This window comes from Tenrec ecaudatus, chromosome 10 (genome assembly GCF_050624435.1).
Source record: "Tenrec ecaudatus isolate mTenEca1 chromosome 10, mTenEca1.hap1, whole genome shotgun sequence".
Taxonomy (NCBI): Eukaryota; Metazoa; Chordata; class Mammalia; order Afrosoricida; family Tenrecidae; genus Tenrec; species Tenrec ecaudatus.
Window position 1 is genome coordinate 50,292,155 of NC_134539.1, and position 14,818 is coordinate 50,306,972.

Here is a 14,818-nt window from a genome sequence, read left to right on the forward strand (position 1 = left end):
GCCATCCAGCATCTGCTCTTGGCTCCCTGGCTGAGTTCATCTAATTGCAGCCCTGTGGGCTGTAATCAAATTCCATCCGAGTCAGAAAGCACATATAGTCCCTCCATCAGAGCCCTGAGGGTGTGGTGACCAACACTTCGAACTGGTTCTTCCTGGCTCAGGCATGGCAGACGAAACAAAACTGGAAATGGACCAGTGTTTGTAAAATATGGACGTACCGACGTGATCGCCAGGACAGAAAAAATGACGGAGGACGCCGGGTTAGAATGCAGTCCCTCTCCTAGAAAGCAGGCATCCTGCCTGGCAGAGTTGGGAACAATGGTGCCCAGCTCAAAGATGGTGGCAGGGTGCGGCTCTCCACTGCACTGGCAACCACCCAATCCCCTACATCAGGCTCCTGAAAAGGCTCACTGCACCTCTTCCAAGTCTCTCATTCCAGGACTTGGACCTGTGGTGCTTGTTTTTTCCCCCCGGTCCTGTCCTGCCCCTTACTCCACTTCACCCAAATCACAGACATTCAGATCTGTTTTATTCTGCTGTGCTTTCCTTAGGCGCGCCTGGACTGATTTGGAGCATGGGTGAATAGACACTGGCCATGTTGCCCGCCCGGCCCCGGCCCCGGCCCTGGGTGACTTCTGCGCTGAGTCTCTGGGTCATGGCAGCTCGTTAGGCTCACACCAAAGCGGCCTGGGTTTGGCCTCTTAACCGGAAGTTTCTCTGGGTAGGCAGACGTCTATCCAGGCCACGGTGGGCCAACACCCACTGTGCACGGCACAGATACCAAAGGCCCCCATGCAAGGAGCTTGCAGTCTAGTTAGGGAGAGCAGACAGAAAGGCTTAGCAAGGTTAGTAACCGGAGCCCCTCAGAAGCCCCATCACTCACCCACTTGTCCATCTGCAGGCAGGGAACTCTCTCACATGCTCTTTGGGCCCCTGCTCATGCTGATCGTACGGGACAGAGCAGAACTGACCCATAGGGGGTTCCAGACTGTGATTCTCATAGAAAAGCCATGGCTTTTCTCTCCTGGAGTGGCAGGGGGTTCAAACCTCCAACCTTTCGGGTAGCAGTGGAGCGCTGCGCTGGGGCCCTGGAGCTCTGTAGAGAGCCAGCTGGGATTTAAAGGACGATGGGGCCACAGATGTTGTTGTGCTCTGAATGGCCGTGGATGGAACACAGGTCCCAGGGAGGCTTCACGGGGCCACATGCTGCTGTCCCCCAAGGACTTTCTAAGGGGACCAGGGGGGCTGCTTGGGTGGCAGAGGGCTGTTCTGTCCCTCTGTGTACTTGGCCTTGTGTGCTGGGGTGGAGGAAGGGGCCCTGACCTTGACCCTCTGTGTTTCCCAGTTGCTGCCTTGTGCTGCCTGCCCCGGGAATGACCTCACCATCCAGGCCCCTTGGCTTTCCACAGACCGCCACTGTGCTGAGAACCAACAGCCCCCCCCTCTCCTCCCCTCCCCTCCTCTTCCCAGCCTGTGGGCACACACCTGGCTCATCAGCAGCCCCTGAACTAGCTCCTCGAGCTCCCCAGCTCCTCGAGCTGCATCCTGGCCACCCGGGATTCATGTGCATTTGTGGCTTTTTAGCCGACACTCACCTCCCTGCTGCGGCCTCGCCCTCCGGAGCCCAGAGATGGGATGGACTTGGGCCAGAGAGCCCCCCGGGCCAGGGAGCAGCCCTGACCGTCCCTTTCTCTCCTTTCTCTGACGTCAGAAGGCTGAGTGCTTATTCACATTGGAGGCTCACTCTCGGGAGCAGAAGAAGAGGGTGTGCTGGTGTCTGTCGGAGAATATCGCCAAGCAGCAGCAGCTGGCGGCCTCCCCCCCGCAAAGCAAGGTAAGGGCCTCGCAAGGGGCCGCGCCTGGGCTGCTTTGTGTCTCACCAGCCAGCCTGACCCCCCCCCCCTCCCCAAAGCTTCTGAGCCAAGCTGGGGTCAAGCCCAACCTGAACCTGGATGCGGGCAACGAGTTCTGGCATAAAGGCCTGTGCTCACATGCCTCTCCCTCTGGGCATGCCCCTGGCTCTTCTGAGTGGGCGGGCTGTTGCTCTAGGGCAGCAAAGCCACAGGGAGCCTGACCTGTCGGCCCACAACCCTGCCCTCCATATGGCGGATGGATTTGGGCTGGTCTCCCTGCTGCTGCCTGCCAGGTGCCCCCCCACTGCCGGGCCCAGGGTGGGCAGTGCCCTGGGAGAGCACACCAGTGACTCACCGGGGGCAAAAGGCAGACATCATTGAGGGGTGACATGGGGTGGGGCACATGTTGGTTGAAGACACGGTTGCGGGTTGGTTTCAGGGCAAAGCCAAGTCGAGCCCGGTGTGACCTGCGGAGGTCGGGACCAGCCCGGCACACTGGAAGCCAGCTGAAGCCCCAGGGAGGGTTAGAGACGTCTGTGTAGGCCGACTTGGGGTGGGCACCCCTCAGTTGGTGTGATCACCAACCAGGGCCAGGGCCACAGCCCACGTGTGCCCTTGTTCCCCGTCCACCACTCCACATCTGTGAGTAGTAGTTCAGGTCCCCTCTTTCGTGCAAAGTGCTGGCCATCATGGGACTTGGTCTGCAGGTGGAGCTGTCTGATCTAGGGGAAGAGGCCAAGGCGCTGAGCAGCAGCTCGCTGGCCTTCTCTCTTCTGCTGCATGGAGGAGGCTGTGGCCTAGACGCAGAGGAAGGGCAATAGGGGTCAGGCCTGCTAGGGGTGGGAAGTGGGGGACCGTGGTAGGCAGCATCTTCTGGAGGGGCAGCAGCTCCTAGGGGTTCCCTGTGGGAGGGGGCCAGGATAACATTGATGGGGGGAGGAGAGCATGGTCGTCCCAGCCACATGCCAGCTCTAACTGGCAGACAACCTTGGTCACTGCACATCTGTCACCTGGGGACACATTTCCTACCCAACGGGTTGGAGTCAGGCTGAAACAAAGTTGGCGCATCCAGTGTCGATAGCACGGTGTCTGGCATGTAGCAGGTTCTCAACCGACCTTCCCCATGGGTGTGTGCCGCCCCCATCCCTGTGAGGCAGCTCTGCCCGGTACCCCTCATCTGGTTCTTCGGAGCCCAATCTGGCCTCCACCACTGCAGACCACCTTGTCTCCATGGGCATTAGGATGGGCACAGCCAAGGGCCAGTCTGCCTTCACTGGGCAGCTCCTCAGGTGGTCCCAGTGGTGAGCTGGAACCCCTCTTTCCTTCTGAGGCCTCTGTGTCCGGAGGCGAGTCCTTCTGTGTGCAGGCTCTGGAGGGTGTCTCCGTATCTGGGTCTGGGGAGGTAGTTTGAATGACGGAGGGCAGGCCAGGGTCTACGGAAGGCCTGCCTGCCTGCCAGCCCTGCACAGGGCCCGCCCCAGGAGGTTGGGGCCAGGTGTGGGTGCTCCCTGGGCAGCAACGGTGTGGGAGGGCCCCACTTTGAATCCAAACGCGTTCGCTGTGTGTTTCCTGGAGAAGCTGTGTGCTGGACAGGGTGGATTCGGGGGGAGGATGGCAGGCCCGGCTGCTGGGACCTCCTTGCTGGCCTGAGAGTGGGGCTCTGCCTTCTCCGGAGCCCACTCTCTTTAGAAGGAGGTCCCTTTGGGTGTCTGACTTCTTCTCCATCTCCAAATAGACACTTAAAGGGCCTTAGCCATTTAACAACCCCAACCCCTGACAGAATGCTCACCCCGAGACGTGCAGGTAAATGGGGCTCTTCTCTGGTACCTTAGAGTGCCAGGACGGGTTTATGTTCTCAGTACCTGAGCCCACCCTGTCCTCTTGCCTCTGCGCCCCTCTGCCCCGCTGCCAAGGGGAGGAAAGGAGGGATGGCCAGGCAGATCTCAAAGCTGGGCTTCTTTCTGGCCTGCCAGGCACGAGGGCGGCGCCGGGCCTGTTCCCCAACATGCCACCCCCACCCCGTCTTCCTGGGAATGTGCCACCATCCACAGAGTAGTGTGGAAACACTCCATAAGCCACCTTGCAATTTGGACGTCTCTCTGAGCAAAGTGGGGCTCTCAAGGCAGCCCCCCGAACTCCCATGCTCCTCCTCCTTCCCTATACCCGGCCCCCCGCCGCTCCACAGTGTTTGTGTGCATGTGCGTGTGTGTGCGTGTTCTAACATCTGAAGGAATGCAAAGTGCTCCCCAGATGCACAGAACGTAGTCAACGCCGTTTGTCTTGAAAGCTAGACAGACTCAGAGAACAACAGGGAGACAGACCTGCCCATCGTCCCTACCTTGCGCATCCCAGAAGCACACGGTACGACCTCTGCTGGTCGCTTCCTGCCACAGCCTCAGGGGTCCCACCTGTGCACCCTGTCGGGTGGCCCATCCCAGCTCTGCAAGCTTTGGGGTAACCATGAGAGCTCAGGGCCTGTGCATACCTGGTGACCATCAGGGAGCCACACCCTAAAATATCTCCTTACCACTTAGCTGTCTATAAACCCCCCTGCTTTAGGAGCCAGCTCTCTACCCTCTGGAAGTCTGGGGAGGGACAGGTAGCTGGAGTTGGGGGGGTGTGGGGGGGTGTTCCTGCATGGTCTCTGGGGTCTAAGCTCTTGCCGAGTGGGGGCCCCAGCTGTGACAGGTGGGCACAATGAGGCCAGCCTGGGCCGGCTCTTCTCTGACAGCTCCACTCCCTTCCCCCATTGCGCTCTCAGCTGACCACAGCAAGGAGGAGGCTGCCCTGGACAGGCCTTCGGGCACTCTCTCCTTGTACAGAAACAAATAACCCAGTTCCTCTCCTCAATTCCCCTCCTTCCCCATCAGAGCTCTGCCCATCCCTTGCCCCACGACCTATCCCAGGAGGCCGTCCACTTGCCTGTTTCTGCCCTGGGATAACCTTGACTAAGCTCTCTGGCCATGGACTGAGGTGGCCCTCCCTCTAGCCACTGAGGCTGAAGTGAAGAGGGACAGCAGACACCAAAACCAAACTTGCTGCCATGGGGCTGGTGCTAGTTCCCAGTGATTCGAGCGCATGCATGGGTTCTGGAGTGACCGGCTCCGTCGACTTTTCTGGGCTGTAAACGTTAAAGAAGCAGGTTGCCAGAGGCGCCACGCGTGGGTCGGAACCACTAAGCTGGACGTTAGCAGTAGCGAGCAAACTGCCTGCACCAGGTTCAACCAAGTCCATAGAGTAGGTGCCTGCTCTAGGCCAGGTGCAACAGGGCACCATGGTGTCGATCTGAGCACTGAGGGTCATAGGTGCCGGGCATCTCAGGTCTGGGCTGCCTCTCACCGTCTGCTGGGTGGACCTCTGCTGGGCACCTACCATACTTACGGTGCCTGGCAGTTGGCGGGATCCTGAGGGGTCCTGTCAGAGGAGTAACCTCAGACCTCGGTGGGGAGAGTGGGGAGTGGGTGACCAAGTCACACTCTACCCAGGAGACCCTGATTCAGGGGCAGGGACAGGGACGCTAGCAGGTAGCTCAGCGCCACCATGGCGGGGGACCTGGGAGGTGCAGCCCCGTCGCCAGTGAAGTCAATGGACCGACAGTGACCTTGCAAGGACTGAGCTCGCGTACTATGTCTTAGCAGAGAGGCGGGTGCACAAGAAGGTCTCTGTGAACTGGCTGCTGTCACCACTGGCATGTCTCTTTGGAAAGAACTCATCCCGTGGCCTGGCTTCTCGAAGCGGACGCTTGCCTCTCTGAGCACATGTCAGAGGACATGCCACCTTCTGTGTCCCAAGGCCCAGGCAGGGCAACGGGCTCTCCTGGGCCTGCTCTGGCTGCTAAGACTCCTCCCACGCGTGGCTCAGAGGCGCGCACCACCGTGTCACATCTTTGCTGGGGCAGTTAGAGACGGGCTGGAGAGGCCAGGGTCTGTCTGAGTGCCTTAGGCAGCTCCAGGAGTCCGGCCGTTCTGGCCAGGGTCAACCACGAGCTAATTCCAGTTCTGTCTGGTTCCACAGAAACTCCACCCTTACGGCTCTCTCCTGCAGGAGATGGGGCCGGTCAACTCAACCAATGCCACCCAGGATAGAAGCTTTACCTCATCAGGACAGACTCTGATTGGCTGAGCAAACCCAAGGGCGGGACTCTGCTTCTGGCAACTTAACCCTTTCTTGGGCACCCCCTACCACACAGACACCCCACCTCAACTGGACCCAAGGTGGAGGACCAAGGTGGTGGGGCCAGGGCTGTCTGAAGGGAGCGACTCCAGGGTGCATGTGGATGGTGGCATCTGAAAGATCACAGGCGTGTGAGAAGTCCAGTGGGCATGCACAGCCTGGAATTCAGACCATATCAAATGGAAGAGACTCAGCATCCTGTCCCCTCAAGGAAGAAGGAGGGGAAATGGCCCCAGGGAGGCCACCCATGATGGAGAACAGCACCCGGACCCGCTGCTGCCCGAAGACATCTCCACCCAGCTGGTTTTCATCCATACCTGCTCAGCTGCCCACCTCAGTGGAGGGCTGGGGATATTGCCTTCATGCCAAGCTCTGTGCCCAGAGCAGGGGGAACTGCAGGCACATGATCTGAAGGGCCTCTGCCCTCACCTAGATTCCAACCCAGGAACAGAGCCATCCACATACAACAGCACCTGCCCGCCCACCTGAGGGGGCTGCTACCCCGCGGAAGCCCAGACCCCTTTCAGAGAGAGCATTCCTGAGTTTGCACGTCTGGGGGGCTCTGGGAGAGGGGACAGGGCGTCTCCAAGAACGTGGTGTCCCTGCGGACACTGACACAGCAGAGCAGAAAGAAGGCAGGAGGAGCTGGGCTTGCAGGGGCACGTGGAATGGCACTTGGAGAACCTGAGGTGGGGGTGGGGGAGCCCGAAGGGTTGGAGGACCAGATGGGTCAGAAGGCTGAGTGTAGTGGGGAGGCAACGAGGGGGTGGGTGGAGTCCAAGGTCTCCGATACCTCCTTGATTTCATTCTGGATACAGTTCAGAGCCATTGGAGGCTCTTGGGAAAGAAAGTCATGGAGTCCTGGGTGTCTTTCAAGCAGATCGGAGAGGCCCCAGGGGGACTCAGGGAGACCGCCTCCTTCCAGGAAAGGCCCGTGGTAGCCCGCCCTGAAGTGGCAGCTGGTGTGGTGGGTCTGAGGACGTGGGCCCTAGGATACGAGAAACCTCCTGGCCCGGGAAGAGTTGATTCCTGGTTTCCATCACCTCCCCCTGCCGCCGTGCCTTGCTTCCTAGTGAGGAGTCAGGCCTCTCCCCAGGGAGCCCTCTCCCTGCCCAGGTCTGGGCTAAGGGCCTGTGTTGAGTTCTGGGAGTTAGGAGCAGGAAAATTCAAAGCTCCCACGTGGCCGCCGGTGGGTGGGATTGCCGGTGCTGCCTCTCTGTCGCCCCGTGCCAAGTGCTCTTGCGGAAGCTGGTGGACAGCTCTGGACACGGACTTGGCATGCTTCCAGTCGGGCCCCTAAGGAGCCGTGATAGTCCTGCTTACTGGACTAGAGGAGACCTACCAAGGGGCTAGAGATGGGAGTTCAGGGGCTCACCGCCCCCCCATGTCCTGCACCCCCCACAGCTGGAGCTCTCTCCTAGTTATCAAGACTCAGAGGGCGGGCCTGAGGCCACTGTCTAAGCAGCAGGACTCGGGCCTAGGCCAGCGTCTGTAGGGTCATGGTCACCTGGGTAGGAGAAGGGGGCTCAGAGAGTTTGGGGAGGAGGCTCAGGTCAGAGAAACCCCCAGTTGTGGACACTCTTTGCTTTGAGTCCTATCGACCTTCCCACTGCCTTTAGAGAGGGGCTCTTGTGCCCTTGTGAGCAGCTTGCGCCCTCACTAGGGTGGCCTAGAAGAGAAGATGTCCCTTACCCCACCCCCTGCCTACCCTCCTCCCAGCTGTGGAAAGACCAGCCATCTGGGCTCAGGAGCCTCCCAGGGGATGGGTTGTATCTGCCTGTTTGTTCTCTGGCTCAACCCAGGAGCCCAGGGGTATGTGGCCAGCCAGGGCCCAGCCTGTGGGGGTGGTTCTGTGAGACGGAGCTGCTGGGCCTGAATAGCCAAGACAGTGAAGCCACCTGATTTCATCTGATTCCTGCACAGAATGACATTTTCTTAAATCGTTTTATTAGAAGCTCATATAACCCTTATCACAATCTATACATACATCAACCGTGTAAAGCACATTTGTACATTCATTGTCCTCATTCTCAAAACATTTGCTCTCCACCTAAGCCCCTAGCATCAGCTCCTCATTTTCCCCTCCCTGCTTCCTCATGAACCCTTGATAATTTATAAATTATTATTTTGTCATATCTTTCCCTGTCCGACGTCTCCCTTCACTCATTTTTCTGTTGTCCGTCCCCCAGGGAGTAGGTCACATGTAGATCCTTGTAATCGGTTCCCTCTTTCCAACCCACCCAGTATCGCCAGTCACACCACTGGTCCTGAAGGGATCATCCACGCTGGATTCCCTGTGTTTCCGGTTCATTAAGGGGTACGTGAGGCACAGGGGAGCTGCCTGTCTGGGAAGGCAGCAAACTGGTCTCCTTCCACCTAGAGTTCCCCGCCCCCTCTCCCTCCTCCCAGGGTCCTGGCTGCTTCCTGCTTGCCAAACAGGTGCACAGGTGTTGGATGGAGAGCCAGAACACAGCCCCCAGCCCCGGGGACAGGGCTCTCCCACCTCATCCCAACAGTGGCTGCCCTTGCCCGGGGACTCAGGCCTGCTGGCTGTGGGGGAAGCCATTGACACCTGCGCCCCTGGAGGGTGAGGGCGCCCTAGCTGCTCTACCCAGTGGCTGAGGGCCAGTGGGGATCCAGGGCGCCGTCCCCATTCTGCCTTGCAAATCGATAAGGCAATTCATTTGGCTCCCTGGCCTGGAGAAGATGAAATAGGAGCCGGCAGCCTCTGCTGCCCTCCAGCCGCCCAGGCCATCCCAGCTGTCCGGCTGATGCACAGGCTCCCGCGATTGTGTTGGAGGGTCATAATCACGGGAAGCTCCGCCCGGCCCCTCCCTGCCACATAAATCAGTGTAAGCGGCACACAATGGCCTTTTTCCTGGAGGGTCAGTTGTCTCCGTTGGCTGCCTCATGGGGGAAGGGCCAGGAGCTGGAGGACAACCATTTCTTGTTGAAAAAGGCCATCTGTATGTTTTAAATACAAAGCGCTCCTTTGAGTTTCCCCACTCGCCCTCTGACCCCATCTTCGTGCTTTCTCTTGCCTTTGAAATGCCGGGTCTTCAGAAGGCTCTGCCTCTCCCCTCGGCAGTCACGCCCCGGCCGCTGCTGCGGGCCTGGCTGAGTCTTTGGCTCCTGGGGAGTTGGGGTGACCTGGACCAGCTGGAAGTAAGGATGACAGTGATGTGGGTGTGTCCTGGTTGTTTGTTTGTGTGTTTGTTAATCTCAACATTGCTCCTTCCTCCTGCTGTCAAAGCCTACATCTCTCACACCTGGCGCCAAGAGGGTTCTGCAAAGGGAGGGTGCAGGCTTCCTCAGAACCCCCCACCCCACCCACGCACCTCAAGAGAAGTTAAGAAAATCCCCCAAGATGACACAGCCAGGAGGTGGCCTGTGTTGGACCCACACAGCTGGCCCTAAGACAGGTTTTGCTTTCACATCGAAACAGGAGTGTGCGTGTGCGGGTACATGCACAGGCTGTTTGGGGTTCATGTTGACCATGTTCACATACCACACGGGCAAACGCGTGAACCCCACAGGAAGGGGTCCTCACCGGAGACCACCAGGATGGGAACCCACGCACTTGGTCGGCTTGGTCTCCGCTGCTGTGCCATTTTCCTGCCGTCCGGGGTGGCCCACGCTGGGAGGGGCCCGGGACACTGAGCAGCAGGCTGCGCACTCCCCTCTAAGACCCCCGTGGAGGCTCTTGTTTTCAGAAACAAGTTCAGGTTGTATCTTGCTGAAAGGTCAGCAGCCTGAGCTCACCAGCCACCTGGGGGGAGAGAGATGCGGCTGTCTGCCTCCAGAAAGATGACAGCTTTGAACCTCCCCTCTGGGGGCGGGGGCAGTTCTGCAGAGTCGCTGTGAGTAACTTTCAACTCTACAGCATTGGGTTCTAAAGCCCACCCCACGTCGGCCTGAACTGCCAGTTTGCATCCACAGGCTGGCCACGCTGGTCTGCGTGCCCTCTGCAAGCCCTTCCTGAGCATTCACTCATGTTAGTCCCATCTGACTGGCGTTGCCTGCCCTTCAGCACCGGTGCAAGCCTCTTCAACCTGCACGTCATAGGACACCTGGCTCAGGCCAGCATTAGAGGGTCTTACTCTCCCCTAAGCACGTCGTGTCAGGCAGGTCTGTCGTACAGGTAGAGCCGATCATGTTTTTGAATCTTTGATTCCCGCATTGCCTGGGCCCCGGTAGGTGTTGAATCTGTGCAATCGATCTGAATTGAGCCGGTCCAGCTGAATCCTTCCGTGTCCTAGAATCGAGATGAGGAGACTCCGTCTGGACAGGGAGGGTGAGGTGTCCAGCATCTTGGGTCATGCTAGTAGATTAGAACCGGGATTAGAACCCAAGTCTCGTGACTCTTGGCTCAGAGGTTTTGCTGTTGCGCCCCAGCTTTTCGGAGACCTTGGTTTATTAAGCCGTGTGGCCAGGTTCCCTTCAGGGCCATGGTCACCACATTTCCATGATGACACCTGAGCACCCTCTGTAGGGAAGGAGGTCTGATCTGAACCGCTCTTAGGGGTGTCTCCCAAAGTTTATGAGACTCCTCTCCACTGTGGCACCCCCGCCCCCCCATTCCATGCTCAGAAAACCAGAACAGGATTAGGAAGGCCTGGTCCAAATCCTGATTTTTCTGGTAACTCACCGTGCAACTTGGGACTGATTTCTTTTGCGTGTCTGGCCATTAGTGTCTTTACCAATAAAAATTAGAGGGTTGACTTAGATGGCCCACGGGAGGTCCTCTAAAATAGTGGGAGACAAAGATAAATGTAAAATGACCATTCCCCTCATAGCCGATGAAGACCGCGATGTAGGACAAGACTTAGCTCAGGTGCCTCCTCCTGGCCATTGACTCAACACATGGAGGAGGGTCCTCCTGACTCTGCTGTGGAGGAGACTTCAGAGGGGAGAGGAAACAGAGGTCAGACTCCTTCCTCTGTGCCCGACGGAAGGAAGGAAGAAAGAAGACCTGTTTCCATCTTCTTCTTGAGACAAGAGTGCAGGAGTGGAATGTGTGCGTGCTGTACACGGCTGAGAGTCACCAGGCATGCAGGACACAGATGTGCACTTAGGGACCTTGTGCAGGACGGGGTCCTTGTCACAGACACCCAAATTACCAGCACTCTCCTGCCTCCCCCCACCCCCAAAGGATTCCTTTCTGGCTCTCCCCCGGGAGACCAGCACAGGGACTTCCTAACCCCGTGTGTCCCGACGTCACGCCCGCCTGCCAGGTGACAGACTCTCACTTTAGGACATCGCATACATATGTGTGCACACACGCTTTCACACTTCCGCAACGGCTGGCCTGTGGCCTAAAGCCAGTTTTCAAGTGGGACTTGTCCTCAGTGAGCCACGCTTAGTTTCTGGCTCTGAGTCAGCATCGACTCGATGGCAGTGAGAGGTTGTTTGTTTGTTTGTTTGTTTGTTTGCTTCTGGTGTTGTTCTAGCGGTCTCCTTCAGACCCTTCCCTAGAAGTTTCCCTGGATTTTGACGTCTGTCTACTTGTCCTCTAGCAGACAGCCTGTTTTCTTAAAAGATGTCTATTAGGCATCGGTGCTAACCTGTGGGCTACATTCTCCTGTCGGCTCAAAGCGTCTTCCCTTGCACCTCAGCCATACACAGGGTTTCTGCTGCCTTTGGCTAAAGAGGGTCCAGTAGGAAGCTGGCCTCCGTTCATAACAGTTTTCAAAGGGAAAACACATTCCGAGACCTAAAAGCAGTGCGTAGAAGGCCTCTGGAAGCTCCCTCCTCCTTGAAGCACAGCCAAACTGAGGATGTGTGTTTTTTCTGTGAGCCATAGTCAGAGACCCACTGCCATCCAGTGGATCCCAACTTATAGTGACCCGACAGGACAGAGCAGAACTGCCCCTTAGCGTTTCCAAGACTGTAAATCTTTCTGGGAGCAGACAGCCTGATCTTTCTCACAGGGAGCGGCTAGGAGGCTGGAACCACTGACCTTGCCGCTTAGCAGTGCAACGCTTACCGGCCCAAGCCACCAGCACCGTAGAACCTTTACATGGGGAGCTGAAAGGGACACCCACCCCCTCCCCTGCTCCACACCAGATCACTGATTAACAAGGCGATTCGCCAAGCAAGACAGGCAAACCCGCAGCCAAGAACTAGGACCCAGCTCCTGACTTAGGTGTAGCCCAGTGCTTCTCAGGCAGGCAGGGACTTCTGAATAGGCTGCCAGCTACGGGGTGGGGTGGGGCGCACAGACAGTCTCAGACAGGCTCGGAGACTGTCTCCCTCCGGCCCAGGAAGTCTATGTCGCCACTCCGGCTCTGATGGAAACAGCTAGGAGGAGTCGGGCCGGCTGATGGTGAGGGGAGTCCTGGCTCTGTTCTCCCAGAGCAGCATGAATGGGGCGGCTGTGTTTTACCTGGAACTCCGGGAGACACCAGCCGTGGAGGAGATGCTCCCTGAGCCCTGTGCTAAAGATAGCAGTGGGACTAGGGCTGTGGGGAGGAGGGGGCTCCTCTAGGAGCTGGGTGGGAGTGTCTCTCTTCCTTCCTCTTCCTGCCAGGCCCCTTGTGAGGAAGCCCCACAGATCCACCGACTCAGGTCTGGCAGGGTCCTGGAGCCACGGCACCCACACCCTCTCCCCAGAAAGACCAGGAGGCCCCCAGGGTGGAAGGGACTGGCCAGTGGTCGCTGAGACTGGGCAGACAGTCCAGACGGCCGGCTGTTCTCCTCCTGCTGGTGGATGGCGGCCCTGTGAGCTTTCTCTCACTGTCTCTGCTGCTCAGGGCCTGGGAAACCCTGGAGCCGGATGTGGCCAGGCTTCCTGCAGGCGAGAAGTCCCCAGCCAGTCTGCCCTTGAGTCCTGACCTCAACCAGCTGGCTGTCCAGTAGGGAGGAACAGGCTTGCAGGACAGAGAGCCTTCCTCTGCGGGTCCTCAGGCAGATGCCCCAGCTGGCTCAGGGAGGGGCAGAGGGGGATGGATCCTGCAGGTAGGCAAGTCTGGGTATCACTTCCAGCCCTGCCTCTGTCTAATGGTGGGCTCACCAGGGACCACCTAGCCCCTGTAACATGCAACAAGAGCATCTGTTTCACTGGGTTATTGTGATGACTGAAGGAGATGGTGTGTGCCAAGCGCCCATTATGATGCCTGGCACACAGTAGGTACTCGGCAGTGGCTTACCTGGAGATCAAGTGGTGAGCACCAGCTTGATGCACTCTCTGCAGGCCCCGTTTTGGAGATGACCCAAGGGGACATGGCAGGGTTGGTTTCCGTGGTCGTTGGCTTTTTGGTGTTGGCACGGTTGCTGCCAAATCATGTTTCTTATGAAGAAAACATTGCACTCAGATCAGGGGAAGGAAACGGGTTCATTCTTGAGCCCCGCCTCCAGGATAGCCACCGTGCACATGGTGGGGTGTGTCTGATCCGGCATGCATCTGTGCACCTAAGTACCTCCCTTACGAATTAGGATCACCGATGTCTAGGCTCTTGTAACCGGCTTTTCTCCACCTGGCAATGTGGTGTATCCATGCTTCCATGTCAATAAACCTTCTCCGACAACACGACCTCCGGTGCCTGCAGCGTCTTTCATTTGTGGAGCTGAAACCCGTGTTATGGAATTAATCTCCAGTCGTTCAAAGGCCCACTGGTAGGCCACACGTTAAGATTGGTTCCAAGTGTTTTTATGGTTCAAATAAACCAACAAACAAACCACAGAGATTCAAAATGCCTGTCAGTATATCTTGGTATCTCCAGCCCCATGTTAAATGCCTAAATAGGTATATTTGGCCCACAACAAATATTTGGCACATGAGCAAACATTTTGTTATGGTGAGTACCTGGTAGTGGACTTTTGGGGTTGAGGTATGTGTTGTGTGTGTGTGTGTGTGTGTGTGTGTGTGTGTGTGTGTGTAGTCGTTCGTTATACCTATTGCCCAACTATTCTCCAGAAAGGCCATCCTAGTCTACAATCTCACCTTCGGGTGACACGCTCCTCTCGGTTTGCCTTGGACTTCAGCCCTGTGTCCGGGAAACCCTTCAGTCTTGAGCCAAGAGAGACGGTTTCTGTAAGGGAATGTCTTTTCCCTCCACCCTCACCTAAACTGTGTGGTCTAGGTTCATTTCTTCTCTTACTGGAGATATTGTACGGCTGAGACGATGACTTCCAAAAGTTTGTGGGAAAATGGGCTTCAGCACAATGGACGGTTCCCATGCACTCGTTGAAGCCCCCACCCTGTGTTGGCATCTGTATGCTTCTCATCAATTCATATCGCTGCTTTTGAGAGGAGCCTGCCAAATCCTTTGCCCATTTTCATTTTCTTTGCAATTATGCATTTTATTAGACATCACCCCCAACGCCTGTGTCATTACCAGGAGAATATTCCCACCCATTCTTGGCACCCTCTCAGCTTTGGAGCATTTCCCCGAGGGGATAAACTGACCACAAGGGAGACCGTGGAGTCAAAGTGGGAGTAAAGACGGTTTCTGACCCAGTGACTGCTGTGCAGTTGTCAGTGAAACAATCGCCCAGAGTCTGCTTCTCCAGTGGTTACCCAGAACACCCCCAGCCCCAAAGGGACCACATGTACAACTTCATCTCGGCCTGGGCGCTTCCCGGCCGTGCATTCTCTGATGCCCCTCAGGAGCCTGCAGTACCGACACTGATGCCGTGTGCTGCTCCTGGCTATTGTGAGACGCGGAAAAGAGAATGCTGGCCAGGCAGTGAAGGGTACTGTGTGTGCTTAGCAAAAATGATGATTGAAATGCTGCAACCATGATGAATTTCACTTTTTCCCCTCAAAATTTCTACAGTTTGTGTGTGTGTGT

The 14,818-nt window shown here is 57.3% G+C and overlaps 1 protein-coding gene across 4 annotated transcripts in view; it reads left to right on the top strand.

The window, feature by feature from the left end:
- RGS3 (regulator of G protein signaling 3) overlaps window positions 1-14,818 on the top strand; it is a 95,745-nt gene that overhangs the window by 35,090 nt on the left and 45,837 nt on the right. For 3 of the 4 annotated variants that reach the window (XM_075560357.1, XM_075560358.1, XM_075560359.1), the window contains exon 10: window positions 1,712-1,834. In XM_075560357.1, the coding sequence (XP_075416472.1) occupies window positions 1,712-1,834 (123 nt within the window). Of the gene's footprint in view, window positions 1-1,711; window positions 1,835-5,867; window positions 5,976-14,818 lie in introns of those variants that run through there. The other variant, XM_075560360.1, reaches the window with a different exon arrangement.